The sequence below is a fragment of the Chiloscyllium plagiosum genome, unplaced genomic scaffold (genome assembly GCF_037043375.1).
Source record: "Chiloscyllium plagiosum isolate Xiang-an unplaced genomic scaffold, Cpla_swu_hap1 HiC_scaffold_26, whole genome shotgun sequence".
NCBI classification, from domain to species: domain Eukaryota; kingdom Metazoa; phylum Chordata; class Chondrichthyes; order Orectolobiformes; family Hemiscylliidae; genus Chiloscyllium; species Chiloscyllium plagiosum.
Genome location: NW_028270164.1, coordinates 28769363 through 28789996, shown reverse-complemented (window position 1 = coordinate 28789996; position 20634 = coordinate 28769363). Strand labels below are relative to the sequence as shown.

Sequence of the window (20634 nt, the reverse complement as noted above, 5' to 3'; positions counted from 1 at the left end):
AGTCTTAATTTTAAGATGTGGTCCTCTTGCCCTCAGTTCCCTTCAAGAAGAAATCTTCTTTCAAGATCAAAGCTGTGCGCCCCTGAAAAACACATCCTCAATTCTCAATCTGCCTCTCAAATGAGGGTCAACAATTCATGAACCTTTTAAACTCCTGCCTGTACCTGTGCCCTAGCTTTTAGTGATGCATGCACATGGGCACTTAAATTCCTTAGTTCTTCAAAATATCCTGATCTCTCATGATTAAAACATCATTCTGATTTATTTTTCTCAGAATCAAACTGGATGTTTGTGGATACTTCATATTCAGTAGAAGACTCGCCAACTTTAAGAGCATTTAAATGGCCATTGGATAAACATATGGATGAAAATGGAATAATGTAGGATAGATAGGTTTCAGATTGGTTCCACAGGTCAGCACAATATTGTGGGCTGAAGGACCTGTACTGAGCTGTAATGTTCTATGTTCTTTGCATTTAGATAACTGACAATTGTGAACTCTTAACTTTGCATCAGGCAAAATATAGTTTTATTACTCTGTTAAATAAAGCCATCTTTAAAGTTTGCCTCAACACAAAAAGCTATTGTAACCAAAATTTATATTGGTAAAAGGGAACTCATATTGCAGAATCTACAGGCAGGCAAAAATTGGAAAACAGCTCTGCATCATAAAATTCTTCTGAAATCAAAGTATAAAACTTGTTTTGTCATTTTAACAGCAGGAAAATTAACTTTGTGCAAGCACAACTTAACTGTAATACCGTTCTACCCAAATTTGTCATTAAATTTCTCAGACGCTACAGTGGAAATGTGAAGTTAGAATAAGTAAATATCCCCTTAGAATGGAATGATTGCAACACCCAATTTATTTACCATGTAACTGAATAGAATAGCAAACATGTGTTAACTAAATTCATAACTGCTTATATGAAAAATTACAGAGTGGTAATACTCCACTACTTCATTCCACAAGAGGCCTCTTAGAATGCACTTCACAGATCAATAGAAACCAGTGCCTCTAGCCTGAAAGCAATTGACTTTCTGGACATTAATTTCTTGAATTAGTCCAATCCAATTTTAGACTCCAGTTCTCTACTCCATTCTAATAATAACAGAAATACTGAAAATATTCAGCACAACTTCTAGCCAGTTCTTGTGGAGCAAGAAAACAAGTCAATGTATCATTATCAATTCCTTTCATCAAATGTGGCTCCAACAAAAGGTTATCAATGTGAAGCATCAAGTCTGTTTATCCATCTCTGAAATATGATGTCTGACCAATTGAACATTTCCAGCATATTCATTTTTATTTCAGATTTCTAGCACTCACAATATTTGCTTCTATATCTCTCTGACTTGCTTCAAAATCTTTTCTTGTAAGCTTGAAATTTTTATTTAGTATTTTTGTTTGTTCTCCTGTTCCTATCAATTTCTGTCATTCTCATCGTAACGATGAGAACTCCTTTCTTGCCTTGGGAATGCTGTATTAATGACGATGATTAGCGTAATTTACTTCACGAGAGGCAGCATAATTGAACAAGATCCTATCTTTATTTGCTGTCATACTCATGCTATAAGTTTCTCTATAGGCAGGTGACAATTTCATTATGACAGACATGATTTCCCTTCTGTTACAAAGTAAATGAATTAAGATATTTTGATGTTTTCACTATAGCTCCACCAAGAGGTGCTGAATAGCGGCTTGGAATCAGGCACAAATTTTAGCCTCAAGTTCCCTTGGATAATAGCTGATACAACACTGTTTGTGTGGTCATATCTAGTTAAAAATAATAAATAAAATATACTACAAGGGGAGACGGGTGTTGGCATGGTTAGGTGGCAGAAATTTAATGTCATTGCTACATTCTTATTGAATGCTTTCAATAAAGGAAAGCTGTATCATATTATAATACTCTTGTCAAGTGAAGCTAAAACAAAAATATATTTGAATCCTTAAATCTTTGGCGAGCACAGTGGTTCAGTGGTTAGCACTGCTGCCTCACAGCACCAGGGTCCCAGGTTCAATTCCAGCCTCGGGCACCTGTCTGTGTGGAGTTTGCACGTTCTCCCAGTGTCTGCGTGGGTTTCCTCTTACAGTCCAAAGATGTGCAGGTCAGGTGAATTGGCCATGCCAAATTGCCCATAGTGTTGGGTGCATTAGTCAGAGGGTCTGGGTGGGTTACTCTTCGGAGGGTTGGTGTGCACTTGTTGGGCCAAAGGGCCTGTTTCCACACTGTAGGGAATCTAATCTAATCAATGAAAGCAGCAATCTTTGCAAAGCTTATTAACATGAATTAGTCATCTTGTACTCCAAAAGTAATATTTAATAAGCATTGAGCCTTTGCGCCTTTCATGAAAAATATTCATAAAAACTAGGCTTATGAATGTAACATATTATCCAGAAGTGACAATGTACATAGCAACATCTAAAATGCCAGAGCAAAATACCGCAGTTACAGGAAATCTGCAATTAACAACAGAAAATTCTATAAAAATTTGGTAGGTCTGACGATAGTATAGTGATAGTTTTTCATCTTAATTAAGAAAAGCTGAATGGAACAGATTTAAAAAAGAGGCCAGAAAAATGAGAGGACGGTAAAGCATAAATAGGAAGGTCTGTAACAGGATGGAAGGCAGAAAAGATTAAGTGACAAAGAGAGATAATGGTGTAAGGCAAGGTATTAATGGGTAAAGTACAGAAACAAAAGGTGAATTGAGAGGAGTCAATTAGAATAACAGAATTATTACCAACAGTTATTTTTGAAAATAAGAGGTAAAAGCTATCAGCTGACATTGAACTCCTACTTGAGCCTTGCAGTCTGTAAAGTTACGAATCAAAAGGGTATCATTCCTCAAGCTGATTAGGTTTTATTAGACATTGGGTGATGTTCCAAAATGAAACTGGGGCTCAGAGTAATACTTTTAAACTGAACTGAGGTTTTCCACAAATTGTTAACACAATATAGTTTGTTCTCCCAGATATGGAGAAGACAGCTTCATGTGCAGTGAATACAGCATACAAAATGGAATGTGATTCATGTGAAAGGAATATCTAAAGCACACTGTTCAAACTTTCAAACAGTATGACAGGACAGCTGGGATAAGAAATTTTACTTATTAATAAAAAAACTCAAAGTACTGGCTCATGGAAGACCAAAGTGTATTTCAATTTTAGATTTTTAATATTGCACTGTGTTTTGAGGATGAGTTGGGAAAAATAATTTCCTTGATTGGGCACACATTTACAATAGTGGATGATTTTAATACTTAGAAAACAAGGAGCCAAGTTGAGGCAATTTCGAGTTGTTAAGGCATGGAATACTTTCCCCACAGGAAGTTTTCAAGAGTGCAATGACTGGATACTTTGAGGAAAGACTGACTGCAGATCCAAGGTAAGAGGGATAAAGCAAGAGGGATAAGAGGGATAATATGATGTCTGACCAATTGAATATTTCCAGTATGATTAGTTTCGTGAGCAAAGATGTAGCACAGAAAGAATCAGCTGTGAACTCATCAACTTTTGTCTGCCCAAAACACAATCTAAAGTCTAAATCTGGGGTGGGGAACCTGTGGCCTTAAGGCCGCATGCAGCCTTCTCGGTCATTCTGTGTGGCCTTTTGAATGAATCCAAACTTTGCAGAACAAATCTTTTATTTTTTATTAATATGGTTTTTTTCATCCTTTATTATTTTTATTTTAATCTTAAAATGAACGTATTTAAAATATCAGAGAGTAAAAGAAAATTCAACGAAATAATCCTCACTGACTGCTACAATTAAAAAAATTGGTAAGTCATAAGGGCTAAAACTGCAGACCTCCATGATACAACCAAATATTCAAATGCTTTCCTACAAAAAGCAGTCACAACAAAGGCATTAAAAGGTTAGTTAACTTTAGAATTAACTTTTTTCAGTTAGTACATAGTAGTTAGATTTTAACAAAATTTTGAAGAATATATAATTAAAGTTTCTTGGATGCGGCCTTATTAGATTACAACTAACATAATGCGGCCTTCCAACATGAAAAGGTTCCCCACCTCTGGTCTAAATATTTTACCAGAAATTATGATTGCAAACACTGTTTGTATATTATTTACTTTTCAAGATTGGGGATTAGATAGATCAGTTGGTTGGATGGCTGGTTTAATTGCAGAATGATGTTAACAGCATGGGTTCAATTAGCATAAAGGACTCTCCTTCCCAACCTCTCATCCGGCATGAAGTGTGGTGACCCTCAGGTTAAGCCACAACCAGTCATCTCTCTTATGTGAGGGAAGGCCTATAGTCTGGCAACTATGGTGACATTTACTTTTCAAAACAGCTTTTACTTAAAAGCACCTCAAATTACAAATTAAAAATTCTAGCAAAAAAATTAATATGGTCTGCTGCTACAACAAAGTCAGTCAGTCAGAGACAAAAAAACTGCTGATGCTGGAATCCAAGGTAGATAACCAGGAGGCTGGAAGAACACAGTAAGCCAGGCAGCATCAGCAGGGAAGAAATCAACGTTTTGGGCATAACCTTCTTCGGGACTGGGTGTGGGTGTAAGGGGAGCTACAGATAAAAGGGATGGTGGGGAGCAGGGTGGTGAGGTGGGGATAAGTGAACACAGGTGGAGGTATGACCTGATTGGTCGATGGCAGGAATGAATCTAGTTGGTGACTAGAAGGAAGGATGGGTCAGAGGAATGGATGGGAGGGGGAGGGGCTGTGGAGGGAGTTGGGTGATGGGAAGGGAAGTTATTTGAAATTGGAGAACTTAATGTTGAGTCCTCTGGGCTGTAGGCTGCCCAGGCTTGGTTCTTGTTCCTCCGATTTGCAGTCGGATACGTTAAGGCAATGGAGTAGGTCAAGGATGGTCATGTTTAAAAGGAGTGGGGCAGTGATCCTATAGGCCCAGCTGAGATGCTTGGTGAAACATTCCCTTAGTTTACCTTTGGCCTGGAGGAGAAAGTGAGGGCTGGAGATCAGAGCTGAAAATGTGTTGCTGGAAAGCGCAGCAGGTCAGGCAGCATCCAGGGAACAGGAGAATCGACGTTTCAGGCATAAGCCCTTCTTCAGGAATGGCTTCCTGAAGAAAGGCTTATGCCCGAAACGTCGATTCTCCTGTTCCCTGGATGCTGCCTGACCTGCTGCGCTTTTCCAGCAACACATTTTCAGCTCTTTGCCTTTGGCCTGTCTGATGTAGAGAAGACTGTATTGAGAGCACCGGATCCAGTCAACGAGGTTGGAGAGGCAGGTGAACCTCTGTCTCACCTTGAAGAACTGTTTGGGGCCAGGATGGAGGTGAGGGGGGTGGTATGCCGGCAGGTTTTGTATCTTTTCTGTTGCAGGGGTAGGTACCTGTGGTTTCGGGGAAGTTGGTGGGGAGAGTGGTGCGATTCAAGGACTGGCGAAGGGAACGGTCCCTGCAGAAGGTGGGGTGCGTGGGGTTTGTTATTGGTGGTGGGGTCTAGTTTGAATTGATAGAAGTGTTTAAGGACAATGTGTTGGATGTGGAGACTGGCAGGTGAAGACAACGGAGACCCTGTTTTTATTGCATTTGTCGGGGGTGGGCAGGGTTTACAGCAGTGGAACGGGGAATGGAGGTGGTGCAGTGGACGATTGTCTGGATGACACGTGGGGGAAAGTATGTTGTTTAAAACTGGTGGACATCTGAGATGCTTGAGAGTGGAATCAGACTGCAAATTGGAAGAACATCATTTCATCTTCCACCTGGGTAGTCTACAGCCCAGAAGATTCAATGCTGAGTTCTCCAATTTCAAATAATCTTCCTTCCCAACACCCAACTCCCTTTCCAGCCCCTCTCCCTCCCTTCCATTCCTTTCATTGACCTTTCCTTCCAGCCACCAACCGGATTCATTCCTCCTATCAACCAACCAGGTCATACCTTCTACCTGTCTTCACCTGTCCCCACCTCACCACCCTGCCCCTCCTTTATCTGCAACTCCCCTTAAAGCCACTTCCAGTCCTGAAGAAGGGTTACACCCAAAACGTTGACTTCTCCACCACCTGATGCTGCCTGGCTTGCTGAAAACAAAGTAAGTCAGCAGGTTTATACTTTCTGGTTCAGCCAATGACAGGAGAACAAGGTTCCAACCATCTTTTCACTTTTATTGCATAAAAACAGCTCTACTGATTTCAAAAGGAAATTGAAAGCATGAAAGGAGTGGATCAGTAACAAGTTCAGTTAGCAGTCAAACTAAGAAGTGATGAAAAACTAGATTTAATAAAACAGCAATCAGAAATTTAACAGATAGGAAAAAGGAGACAACACCTACCAACTATATACTGTCTTTACCATAAAACATCCCAAAGCTCTTTATAAGAGCACTGTGAAACAAAATTCAATGGTGAGCCATATATGGAGATATTAAGTCGGACAGCCAATAGCTTGGTTGAGGATGTAAGATTTAGAAAGTAAATCACAAATAAAAAAGCAAAGAGACAAAAAGGTGTCGGGAGGAAATTCCCCAAGATGGGGGGGGCCTTAAATCATTGAAAACACAGCCACCATTTAAAAATGGAAGTGGTCAATAGGCCAAAATTGGATGAGCAGACATCACAGAAGGGTTTAAGTTTGGAGGAGATTACAGAGAAGAGAAGTTGAAGTCACAGAGGGCTTTCAAAACAAGGCTAAGAATTTTCAAATTAGAACGTTGCTTGCACAGCAGGTATTGTAGTAACAGAGGTGAGCAGCACTTGGTGTGAAATACAGCATAGGAAGACAACCTTTCAAAGGACAGAATGTGGGATGTCACTCAGGGGTTTGTCAGAATAATCAAATCCAGAGATAACAAAGACATGGATGCGAATTTCATCTGCAGATAGCCCGAAGCACGAGCATCATCGGGTTTTGTTACAGAATTAGATAAAGTCCAACTTAAGGGGATTTCTAGGCATTCAACAATAGCAAACTCATCAGGCAGGGTAAATAATTGTAGAATTCTAGGACTGAACTGATGCTTTTGTTTTTATTTTAAAATGTCGAGAGATGAAAATAAAGATTGCAACATGAGATTAAGGTGCAAACTGAAATAAGCAAATATAAGACAAAGATGCATTTTTTAAATTTATTTTTTCAGGACTAGTGAGGCTGCTCAGTGGAAATTCTGAACAGAGTATATAATTAAAGAAACAAGTTAGCAAGATGTGATTCAATAAGATGTGATTTTCATGAAGGGTTTATTAGTAAGATAATAAGCCAAGCCAAACATGCACAAGAATTCTTAGAAGCATGGCACTCCAACCGGAACTCTATCAACAAACACATTGACTTGAATCCCATCTAAGGCCCCCACCCCACCAGAGAAAAAGTACAGGAAATGACATCACTAACACAAGGAAGCCTAAACACACAAATAAAAAGTAGGCCATACCACCAGTGCTTCACCGGAGGCTCACTAAAGATGTTACCCAGTATGGTGATGAAACGTCTGAAAACGAACCTTCCAGCTCAGTGAGCAAACTTACATCCAGAACCTCAACCTGATATACAAATCTTCTCTAGACTGAATAAAGGAAAGATTAAAAATAAACATGATTCCCGAACATTAACTGCAATTAAATGTGGCAGCAACAACCCAGAAACTTTAATTCTGTTACAATATTAAAAGTTCTTTTCACAAAACGTGAATAAAGGTTGTGTTCTTTTTAGAAAAAATAACAGGTTTATAACACCAAATAAGTAAACCTATTCCTGATCAGAAAGTTACAAAAATAAAGAGAGTAAGTCACTAATACAAAGGGTGAGGCTTACAACAGGTAAAAGGGTAAGACCAATAAGAACATAAGCACTAATATATGCTCACTGTGAAATTTTAGTATTACTGAACTGCTGATGCATCAATTTGATTGCTACCAATATGGTATAACCACATAAACACCTGGCTAAAGAGGAATTAATTATTACTTGTTCCTGGATAACTTTTTAATTGAAAATTAAATATACAGGTCAGCAAAAAAAATGATGATTACATTTCCTACCAACAAGTTGGCATAATTATTCAATGAACAAGGCGATGAAGAAACATTTTAATATTCTTCTGTGTGACAAACCAAAAATGGGATATATTGTTCATATTTTGGAAAATGACCAAGGGTGAGGTTGAAAGAAGTTAAACAGGAACAAAGGAGAAACTACATAACACTTTTCACATTCTCAGTACAGTTCACAGTCAAAGACATTTTTGAATTACAGTACTGTTGTTTTGTTGGTCTCACAAATAAGATAAATGATCAACATCCTCTGATAACATTTGGTGAATGATAAATATTGACCAAGACATTTAGAGATGTCTGTGCTGTCACCAATAAAAGATTGTGGTCTTTTATATACAGCAGAATCAGCAACTGAGACCTTGATAATTTGCAACTGAAGTTATAACCATTCTCCATCACTCCAACATGCCCTCAGTACTGTTGCGAATGGTCAGCTTCCTGGGTGTATGGTGAATAAGCCACCTTCTAACTCAGAGTATAGTGCTAAATGTTCATTAATTACCATCTCAAATATTTCAAAAAAGTGAATTGATTTGTAAGGTTTATGAACAAAATATGCTGATTCACCGTATAATATTTACTGTTGCTCTTCCCATAAAAAATGATGTAAATATTTGTTGAATTTAATGTAGCCAATGAAACAACTAAAGAGAAAAGCTGAAAAGTCACTTATGAAACAAGCTAACTTTAGATGAAAGAAACAGCAAGTGAACCCGTTTCTACATTGTAAGAAAGGAACAGTTGTGACATCAATGGTTATGAAACAGAATGAAACTGTGGTCTATTAGTTATCATGGCACCATCTAGCATTTGATAATAATGAGACAACATTATTTTAGGAGCAGAAACAAAAAAACCCAATGCACTTTGATACTGGTTAGGATAACAGAATTCACTTTTTTCAAAATAGTAGGAAAGTTATATGTGGCATTGAACCTCAGGAATGCTGTCATTCATAATGCTCAACTCTTGTGGCATTGTAAAAAAGGAAACTTTAGTTCAAACATTATTGTTCTAAATATGTCTCTTCAGCTACTTGAATGGAAAATATCCTAAATTAAATGAATATCAAATTTCACAAACTTACGAAAAGTCAAAAACACAAACTAATCAAATAAATAGCAAGGATGACACAATATCAATGTTGCACTGATTAACCAACTCTATCAGGTTACTCAAGCAGAACAGTCATCGACACTCTGATAATTAAATACGCTTTTACATGATGCAATTTAACAAACTATATTTCAGTTATCATAGGCAATTAATTTACTTCATAAAAACTGAAACAGGCCATTTAGCCCCTTGAGACTGTTCAACCATACAATTAGATCTGTATGATATGTTCACAAACTTCATAACCCATCTTCCACTTTTATTCCATAAATCATAATAACCTTGCTCATTAAAAATACCAATCTCAGTTTTGAATCTTTTAATTTACCTGTTATCAATGTTTTCAGGGAGGAGCTCAAGTTTTTCCACTGTACCTTATAAACATTTATTTCAGTTCAGCAGTTGAAGGATGAGGATTAATCTCTACTTAATTCATCTAGATACTTTAACTGGTGAAGACAATGGTGTATGCAGTGGGTTTCAGGATTGCTCTTTCTTTTAGGCAGTCTCCTTTTGAAGCTGATGGAACTAATTGTCTTTTTTTGCCATAGTTATAACCACGCTGTATGCAATGATATTCGACAACCTTAACAGAGTTCTAGGGAAAGCTGTAACAGACAATTCATTTGTCTGACTTGCTGCCCTTAAGATTACAGCCATCCAAAATGTTTTTTGGAAACTTAACATAAAGTAATAAAAAGAAGCCAAATTACTTTAATGTCAGTCATGAAAATTCAAGTGGTAATGCAAAATAGGACATGATTGAATGACAATAATTTAAGTCTTGCTCAATCTCTGAATTAGTGATCGGAAAGATAGCAACAATTAAATCAATTGGGAATAAACAGCATAGTGTTTTATCACAGAATATGGGTGCAGTTTGCCACTTTACAATACAGTGGTGTACTTTTTTTATGATGTGTGTTGTAAAAAGTATGATAGCAAATTTGTACACAGTCCAATTTAGTTTCTGATCATTATTTTCTGGAAAATAAGGTACTTACGTTTTGACAACATTCAGACAAATAAAATTGCACTCAAGGACAACTCTTAATCTAGTAACTATGATGCCTGCCATTCCAGCTTCCCACTCCTGTCACGCTCCAATTGTATCACCTGCTATGCCTTGAGGTTGTACCATAAACCCTAGTATGCTTAAATGTTTTCACCTATTCTTGTTTGGTCAACCTGCTTCCCCCATTCTATTTTGCTCCTTATTCTCCCTCTTTTATTGCTTTGGCTTAATTATTTCTATTTATTCTAACTTTTGTTTCAGTTATTTTAATTCAACACTTTTTTTGTTTTGGGCACCTATCATTTTTGATGTGAAAGCAACGTTCTCTTTGCAAAAGGCACATCATAGCCAAGCCATTTAGTTCAATATGGCCTACATTGAAACATGTGTTCTGTTATTTACTCGTGGGATATGGGCATCAGCACAACCATCTCGAATGGAGTTGAATTCTTTAACCACTGCAATCTATATGGTGAAGGAATACCCACCGTTCTATTAGGCTGATAGTTGCTGCTTTTTGGCTGGTTACAAAGAAGGAATATGGTATATTTCTAGTTCAGGATGACTTGGCAAGGGGTTTGGAGGTGGTGGTGTTCCCATGAACTTGTAGCCCTTATTCTTCTAAGTGGAATTGAGATTGGGAGATGCTCTTGAGGCAACCTTGAGATGTCTTTTAATGGTATTGGTACAAAGGCTCTTTAAAGATGAGGTCTGAAGGAATTGGGATTCATTCCAATTTCAGTACAGATACCAGTTTTCAATAATTGCTTAATAAACTTTTTATAAGAAATAAAATAAGTTGTGTTTATTAAAGAAAACCTGGTTGATTCGTCATTCCTGCTTGATGCCTAATATAGGTAAATTATATGATTGGCAACATACAGAACAGGATATATAATTTAAGTTTATGTATTCCTCCGGGTGCTCCGGTTTCCTCCCACAGTCCAAAGATGTGCAGGTCAGGTGAATTGGCCATGCTAAATTGCCCGTAGTGTTAAGTAAGGGGTAAATGTAGGGGTATGGGTGGGTTGCGCTTCGGCGGGTCGGTGTGGACTTGTTGGGCCGAAGGGCCTGTTTCCACACTGTAATGTAATCTAATCACCTGTAATAATAATCCAATCCAAACAAACAAACACAAACTCTTGGAATAAAATATATTTCTCTCTGCAGAGATTCACTTGGGATGGGGAAGCAATTAGCCAATAATGTTTAGTTCTCGAAGGGTTAAAAAAACCATGGAATGTTCAGATGGTTGCCAATCTCGAGTTCTGGTACATAAAGCTGAGCACCATTCACTTAAGATTCCACAGATACTGAAAAAGTCCACATCCAAATGCAACAAGACCTGGACAATATCCAGGTTTGAGCTCATGAATGGTTAGTTAATTCCATGCCACACAAATGCCAGGCAATGATCATCACCAAGAGAGACTCTAACCATTGCCCCTTGATATTGAATGGAATTTACCATCACTGAAGCCGTTACTATCAATAGCCTCAAGGTTACTATTGACCAGAAATGAAATTGGACTAGCCATATAAGAACTATGGTTACAAGAGCAGTTCAGTGTTAGGAATCCTGCAGTGATTAACTGACCTCCTGACTCCCCAAACAATGTCCACTATCTGCAAGGCACAAGTCAGAAGTATGTCAGAATATTCTCCACTTGCCCAGATAACTGTAGCTCTATCAATACTCAAGTTTGACATTAAAGTAGCTCACTTGATGGGCACCACATCAACCAACATTCAATTCCTCCATCATAGTCACTCAGTAGGAGAACTGTTCACCAAGCTTTTTAAAAAAAATCATTCATAGAAAGAGGGCATCACTGGCCAGGTGAGTATTTATTGACCAGTGGACAGTTAATAATCAACCATAATGTTGTGCAATTACATGCTGCATTGTAGAAATCCATCTGCACTCCTTCAACAGCATCTTCAAAACCACAACCACTACCATGTGGAAGAACAACGGCAGCAAATATTTGGGAATTCCATCTCTTTCAAGTTCCCCTCCAAGCCACTTATCATCCTGACTTGCTGGGTCAAAAGTCTGAAATTTCCTCCCTAACAACATTGTGGGTCTACAATGGATTATATGGTTCCATCCCATGAGTAAATAATAACATATCTCTCATAAGAATAAAAAACAGCCACCTATTAACAGAAAAGTTCAGGTCTAAGTCCCTTACTTTACAATTTAATTAATTATACAAATTAAAATTTATTGAATGGGTTTGTTTCGAGAAAAGATCCATCATCTCAAAGGTTTGGGGTCCTAAGGCTAGATCAATACCAAGACATATATATTAATAGTAGCGGCTTTCTATGACAACATTGACATAGCATTAGGTACTTAGAGAAAGAGTCTATGCACAGTGTTATCAATTGCCAATATTCAATTTTGAGTGACAGTATGCTATGACCTACTCTTATGACAATTAAACACACAGGAAATGAATACAAGAACCACATCTGATTTTGAAATGCTAAATGAGGTTCAGAGCTGATTATTCCTCCCACAGAAAATCTCTGCATCTGTAGTTTCTCCATTTTTTTGGGGATGTGTACAATAGAATTCAAAATGTCCTGAATGCCATCATGAAATCAGTTCTGACTATAAATGTTTCTACATGACTGAATTGGTTCTATTTTGGTAATGGGTCAAAAAAATCCAAATGGCAGATTTAATAATCTGAATAGATGTCATCAGATTAAGTACTGTTGAAGCATACACCATAAATTCACAATCTGTCATCCAGAAATACCATATTGGAAAACATATTGATTTTATAACTAACTAAATTCACTACAATTAATTTTCTATTTCTCTTATTTATTCAAAGACAATGTGGAAAGCTTGTCATTCTCTGTTTTGAATAATTAACATATGGAACTGTTTATATTTCAGTTTAAACAGAGAAAATAAAAGGCAACTGTAGCAGATGATGCTTGCAAAACCATGTTGTTTTAACTCTTAAAGTACCACAAAGCACTGGTTTCACAAACCAGTAAGTAAAAACAAAATCCAATGATACATTCATTAATCTACTCCTAATGAAGTTACAGAAGCAAAGTCACTTCAACGTCTTTGTCTTTTCCTTTCTATTTCGGCAATCCATATTACTCAAGGGGTTGGCATGGAATGCAGTCAGATTGCCAGATTGCAAATCTTCTTGGTATTAACTTTCCTTTGGATTTTAAGGCTGATCAATGTAATGTAACAAGGTGAAGTGACTGAGTGGCATAGATTAGACATTGTCAACATTATCAACATCTATTGTAAAGTAAGGGACTTAGACTGGAACCAATTCTACTCTGCACACCATGAATGTTAACTCACGCAATAATGCTTTGCTGAAATGTGCTATCTGGTTAAGCCAAACCTACAAATCTTAGAACAACTGACTGATTATATTTTACTCTAATTTATTTTCCTGTGAGTGAAGGAAAATGATTTAATTGACATGTCAGCCAATTTTATGATTTTGCTTCATTTACTCCCGCTTACATCTAGTAAAAACATTCCCAATTTAAAGGAAAAGCCTCAGCAAAATGGGGAACTTGGTTCAAAAATGTGTGCTCAGTAAAGTTTGCTTCAATTTGAAGGATTTAGTTCCGTACTGGTAAAGAAAATCCTCCCAAAATGGAGTGTGCCAGAGACTGAGGGTGAACTCTGCTTACTTGGCAGAATTACTGGCATTTCTAGCATTTTGGTCACAGACTAGATATATCAATCTGAGTCATTTTCTTTCTCTTTAAAATATCACTACCATGTAAAAGACATTTCTGTAGAGGAGTGCATGAACTCATGATTTGTATGAGCTCACATGAAGACTTCTTTTGATTTGAATGTTTCAATTTTAAAATAACCAGCTAAACTTTATGTTTTAAATAAGATAAGAGTGTAATTTAACCCATAGCTATTGCTGGAAGTTATTTAACTAAACGTGATAAAAGTATTAGCTAAACTACATATTTAAAGTAAGCATTGTAAATGGAGACTAGAAATTGAAGCTTTTCATCTTGTATTCAACAGAACTAGGATGCCAGGAACACATTTGGCAATCTAGACGTATCCTTAAACTGAAACTGTGTTTTTTGCAATCATTAACTCAGAGACTTGTGCAGTTGAATTCAATTTCAAAGCTATCACGAATGTCAAAATAGATGGCCTTGCTATGGAATTCCTTTTAGGACCAGCTTTTGCTTGCATCTTTATTAGTTACCATGAAAAGTGCACCTCTGATGAAAGTACCACTAACCTCTCACCCTTGTTTTCACTCACCACTCAATGTATACCTTGCGATTCCTGCGGTCCCATATGCTACAAAATCTTATTGGCAGCCTTGTGAATAGGACTGTAGCCACCTGCTCATCATGTAAGTTGTACTTCAAGATAAATCATTCAAAATCTTTATCCTACATGATACAGATATCCTGATCAAATCACCACTCAATGTATATCACGAAAACTCATGAAAGGGCCTATTATTCAATACCTTTAGCTCCGAGTGCTGCCCAATCTACCTCAGATTACCTGGAAGGGGAAGTTGTTTCAAACATTTCACCAAGTGAAGGTAGTTTGTATTGTATAGCTACTATCCAGTGCAATAATGAGTGGTTTTCTCCAATAAAGAGATAATGCCAAAATGATGTTTTGCTAACCACACAAAGAAGTGATGTATGAATTCCAGTGCTGTTGGAATGCAGGGATGTAGGGCTGCACACACTGATTGGTGGACTTAATCAAACATGTTTTATTGACCATTTGCAGTTGGCAGCACGTACTTGCAAGCTTCAGTAAAGTATTTCTAACCATGAGATTATATTACAGATTACATTAGATTACATTAGAGCGTGGAAACAGGCCCTTCGGCCCAACAAGTCCACACCGACACTCCGAAGCGCAACCCACCCATACCCCTACATTTACCCCTTACCTAACACTACGGGCAATTTAACATGGCCAATTCACCTGACCTGCACATCTTTGGACTGTGGGAGGAAACCGGAGCACCCGGAGGAAACCCACACATGTGGGTTTCCTTACATGATGTATATCTTCTACTGGAAATAATTTGTTAAATAATCTGGACTATGCTAAGAATTACACCAGAAAGCAAATTTAAAATCATCAGCCAGGTCCACAGTGTGATACATTTATGTGAGTTATAAGTTACATACATAAATATTCAGGACCCTATTCTATGCAGGCAAAAGGCACACATGTACATTGCATCTTTCTAATAAAAGGGATCATGCAATTGACTAAAATCTACTGCCCTTCCATGACAATCCCCTAACCAATCTGAATCTACCTGCCTAGTATAATTAAGAATATCAGTGATATTTTCCTGCAGTATCTCCATACCAATTGTAGTTCAACTAAACCTTTCTCTTTCCTCATTCGTTATAAAATGGTGCCTCTTTTTAAAGCATGCTTCTTGTACCTAGTTCTGATGGCTGCAAGATGACAAACTGTCTCTTTTGAGTAATGTTTACATTCTGTACTACCAAATATAAAAAAAAACTAGGAGATAAAAATTAAGTATGAGGAACTCAAATATTGCTGCAAGACTCACTTGCTTGGAGATCATCTTTCTGAAGTGAAGAGGTTGAAACCTGAAATCAAATTCAGCAGCTGTGATGGCTTACATGGACAAATATTAGAGGTTTCTCCCAATTGTGAGATACAGTCAGCAGAACAGGTCATGGGAGAAGAAAAAAGCTATTTCCTTTTGCTTTTACAGCACTGCAGGTTATGGTTTTTGCTAGTTTGATTCAGTACAGTAGTCTTTTAGCTTTTTCTTGTCTGTCCTATTTGATTCTAGTTTTTCTTTCAAAACATCTCTTTCACAATGGTTAGATGGTTCTCCTGAGATCTTTTCCCAAGACAGTTGTCCCAGCCAACTTTTGTAACAGTTCAAAACTTAAAAACGAGTGCTTTCCAAAAACTTGAATCATACTTCCATATTAGGTATTTGATTAGTCCATGTGTGGAGCACTGACATTGACCATTCATTAACTTTGGTCAAGGTAATTAACTAGCTCACTCAGTTAAGCTCAGTTGACTGGATGGCTGGTTTGCAATGTAAAGGATGGGTTTAATTGCTGCACAGCGGAGACCACCATGAAGGACTCTCCCTCTTAACCTCTCCCTTCACCTGTGCTTCATTGCTGGGTGATTGGGAAAAATAATTATTCACTTTTCTTATCTTAATGGTTGTAAACGTTTCACTCTTTCATGTCTTTCAAAGTTCAAGTTCTTAGTTTTTGAAAATTGGCTCGAAAAATATTGAGACACAACTGGAAAAACCTTAATGGGCAGCAGAATATTGCAATTCTTGAAGCACATACAATCAAAAGACAAAAGCCATAAAATACAATAGTTGGTGGCAACATTTTAAAATGAAGAGAAAGATCCTCCAATTTAATTTAGCAGCTGAGAGAATTGTTCCCTTTCATAGCTGATCAGAATGACTGACAAAAATATAAATAATGTACTATAACGATTACTTTCTGTAAACAAATTATTGAAACAACTTTTCAAATTACTCTTGCCAAACTGTCACCTATTAATATTAATTTTAACAGGTCAAAGATTACAGGAAATTAAAATATTTTAATTAGACAAATACGTTTTTTAAGCTGAGACAGTCCTTGGGTTTAAAAGACAGTTGATACAGAAATTAACTGGAGTGCAATAAATTACTATTATAATACCCACTTCTAATGTTGAAATTAAGTGAATTTTATTTAGTGACATGATGAAAATTATAAAATAAAATCTGTGAATGCATCATAAGTATGGTTTAATCCATTTATATACTAAAGGAACTCTGAGCATTGGGATAGGAATATGCAAACTCAGGTAACCCATCAACTCTCTGTAGCCTCTGTAATTAACCATGCACTGATGATCAGAAGGACATTATTCATCAGAAATTATGATAGGTGTGGGACTACAGTAACATGCCAAGAATTTTTCTTTCTTTCTTTAAAGGCTCTCTTCATGTCTTCATTCTCAAAGCATTCTTGACACACAAGGAATAACGTGAGCCTTTCTAGGATAGAGAATAAAGAGAGACAGAATAGGAGGCAGAGAGGTAAACAGAGCAGCTAAGAGTTAACCACATTGCCGTGGGTCTGGAATCACATGTAGGCCAGACCAGTTTCCTTCCCTTTCGAATATTCGTGAACCAGACCGGTTTTTCTTGTCATCATTAGACTTTCAATTCCAGATTTTTATTGAATTCAAATTCCACTATCTGCCAATTCCCAGAGTGTTACCCGGGTCTCCAGATTAATAGTCTAGCAATAATACGACTAGGCAATGACCTCCTCTTGATAGCAAGGTTAGCAATCCATTTAACAGCTTCAACTCTCACAGTGTAAATAGTTATAATACAATTAGGAATCCTTCTCTCAGAGTAATAGTTCAGTGTGTGGACGATGGTCTAACTTGGATGGCCAGAGTTACAATATGCACTGTTCCACTTGTGGAGCAAGTGAACACATTTTTACTTCTCTGTCCTCAAGTTGTTGACAGTAGCCCAGATTTTTCATTAAAGATTGATGGGTAGGACGTCATATTGAAGTCAGTTACCAGTTTGCAGTTGGTAGTGCTTGCAGTCAACCAGAAGATGCACCATTGAGAAATCAGGCTGGCATCAATTTGTTGGATGTGGAGTGTTTTCCATTAGTGTACATGGGCTCTGGATTCTGGATCAATTGCAATGGGTCTGAAAATGATAGAAGTTTGATGGATAAGGGTATAAAAAGATATAGAATAAAAGCAGCAAATAGAATTGAGGTCCAGTCCAGCAATGGTCTAAATGAATGGAGACATAACCTTGAATGGTAGAATGGCCTATTTCTATTCCTAAATGTCTCAGATATAATTAGTAAAGAAGTGAAAGTTAGATTATAAAGCCCTTAAATCAGATTTTCTTTCTGTTCAAATATGTTAACTTTTACTGTGAAAACAGAAACAGAGCAGACTTCTATGTAGCTGTACTAGAAGGTCAGAGGTTCAAATACTCTTTGAAGAGGTGTAATCTTCACCCAAGTAACTATCATATTGCAAGCAGAATATTTAAACCTACATGATAAATGATGGGGTGACTTCAGAATTATTTGTGGTATTGATTTGTATGAATTTTAAGTAGCTTGCTCACTTAATTACAGATCAATACCATTCCATACAGATATTATTAAGATTAAAGTCTTTGAACTTCTCAAAGTTCAATTTCAATGGCAACATTCTGGAAATATGACATAGGTTAAGCTGAAATACTAGACATTTGTTTTAGAGGCTTGATTAAATGCTATTTGCAAGGTTTGAAAGATGCAAAGGAAAGATATGCAGATAAGCTTGCAACAAAAGACAAGTAGCTAGCTCGATAACAACTTGCATTACTTTTGTTAATAACTACAAATGGATTATCGGATTGAACTCCAGAGCTTACAGGTTAAGATATAAACAGGTCTCAAAACGCCTAATAGTACAACAGCTAGTAGCATCTAGTAGATTATACTGCAGTCTATAAATGAACTGTCCAGGTACTATTTCTTTGTGGCATTCAACTAATTCTCAATCTGCTTTCTTTGATTGCATTACTGCAAAGCGAGTTTTGTGCTTCAGACTGCTACAGTATGGCCACAAATGAAACTAATTGAAAATACTTGAAAAGTGATCTATCTTTAGTCCCTGGGGTGAATTTCAATACTTCAATCAAATACCTGTTTTGTCTTTAAAGCTTCAGATGAGACATTCAAATTTCAAATGCATAACATTTATTGGTGGTATTTGCAATTGAAACGAAAAATGATAATTATTCTGAAAACTAACAATCAAATGTTCAGAGCATACACCTGTAATGAGGACTGTATAAGCTAATTATTATAACTATTTGGCAATCAGTTTATCCAGCAACATTCTGAGTCAAGCAATTCTGAGCAAAACTGTAATTATTTTTTGACCACAATACTTTTTGAATTCAACATTAACCTTATTTTTTATTTTCCGGAGTGTGAAATATATATTTAATTCAAGATGATTTGAAAATATAAATATAGATTACACATTTTCAAATGGGGCAACCCTGGTTTATAGTCCTACATACACAGCCTTTATCCTGACATTCAAGTTAATTTCAGATGAATATGGAAACAAAGTATGCTCACAGGTTACATTTTACAGTGCACAAAAAGTCCCCTTTAAATGGGATCTGTTGTTCTCTAATTTTAATGCACTGCAGCTGCTCTGAACTTGATCGAAATGTAAAGTCAATTTTATTAGAATGTTTGCTTATGCAAACAGAACTAATTTCCTATTTGCAATTTATTTCAAATCTCCTGCAGAATAGTAAATGGCAAGGAATGCATCATTAGATTGGGGGCTTCATGTATAAATGAGAGCCGAGTGGCCCACACCTTGAATATGAATAACAGGCTATATAAGTAATTATATAGAAACATTCAGAAGCTATTAAATTAATATGTTTATATTCAACAGTCAAGGGCTATTTTCACCTTTTCAGAACATTAATACAATTGGAAGAAGTGAAATAGGTTCACTACATCAATGAAAGATTAAAAACTAATGGAAAGGGAAATAATAAATGTCACATCTAGCCTGAAAATAAAATGTAATAACAGAAAAATTACTTTTTAAAGCAAGAAGGATCTGAGAATTTGGTTCCAGAAACCTTCGCTGCAAATAATAAATATTTTTCATACAAAAGTTTTGGTGACTGAAGTTAGAAGCTTGCAAGTTAATGGGGAGAAGAGAAAGATACCATGTTTTGTTTCATGCTGTTCATTTTGCTGTGGAAGAGTTAGTAGATGAAGGACCACAGTGAAATATGTAATGGAAAGGCTGGGGTAAGGGAACTGGCAGCGGTGTCGAAAGAAAGAAATCTAAGGTCATATTTCCTGCAAGTTGCTCATCATACCAGACAGCAGGATGATAATGAAGCAGGAATTGAAGGGGCTATATGGCACAAACACATTGATATTCTCAACATTGATAGAGTTTCTAGATGTTAGATGTGAGTCTCAAGTTCCAGAGACTGGTAATGAGTGAGTGACAGGGATGTGTTGGAGTGAGCAGTTGGTAGTTTAGGGTATATTTAAGTTCACGTGAAAGTATATTCACCAATGGTGGACATGTACAATATAAATCAGTCCTGTCATGGCACTTTGGGCCCAAACACCAGGAATGGACCTTTCTGATCAAAGGCTCCTAGGCCCATATGAGGGTAATCCTTGAAGATCTTCTGGTTCCCCATGGACCAACAATGTTTCACCTCTTCTCTGCTTCTCTGAACCTGGAAACCCTTTCTTTGGCCTTGTGTTACATTTTCCTCCTGTACAATTCTGGCCATATCATTTCGTAGTAGCATTCTGTGGTTCACAGAAGCTCCCTTTCAGGGCAAACAAATTATCTTTAAGATAAGCAGGAAAGGTGTACTTCCATGCGTTTTCTGTAAACATT

General features: G+C 37.0%; 1 protein-coding gene across 3 annotated transcripts in view; it reads right to left on the bottom strand.

The window, feature by feature from the left end:
* LOC122563198 (TBC1 domain family member 22B) overlaps positions 1-20634 on the bottom strand; it is a 314506-nt gene that overhangs the window by 28555 nt on the left and 265317 nt on the right. The window contains exon 12 of one of the 3 annotated variants that reach the window (XM_043716743.2): positions 14984-17878. The exons of the other annotated variants lie outside the window; for them this stretch is intronic. Coding sequence (XP_043572678.1) covers positions 17864-17878 — 15 coding nt within the window. The 3' untranslated portion in view covers positions 14984-17863. Of the gene's footprint in view, positions 1-14983; positions 17879-20634 lie in introns of those variants that run through there. 3 annotated transcript variants of the gene reach the window in all.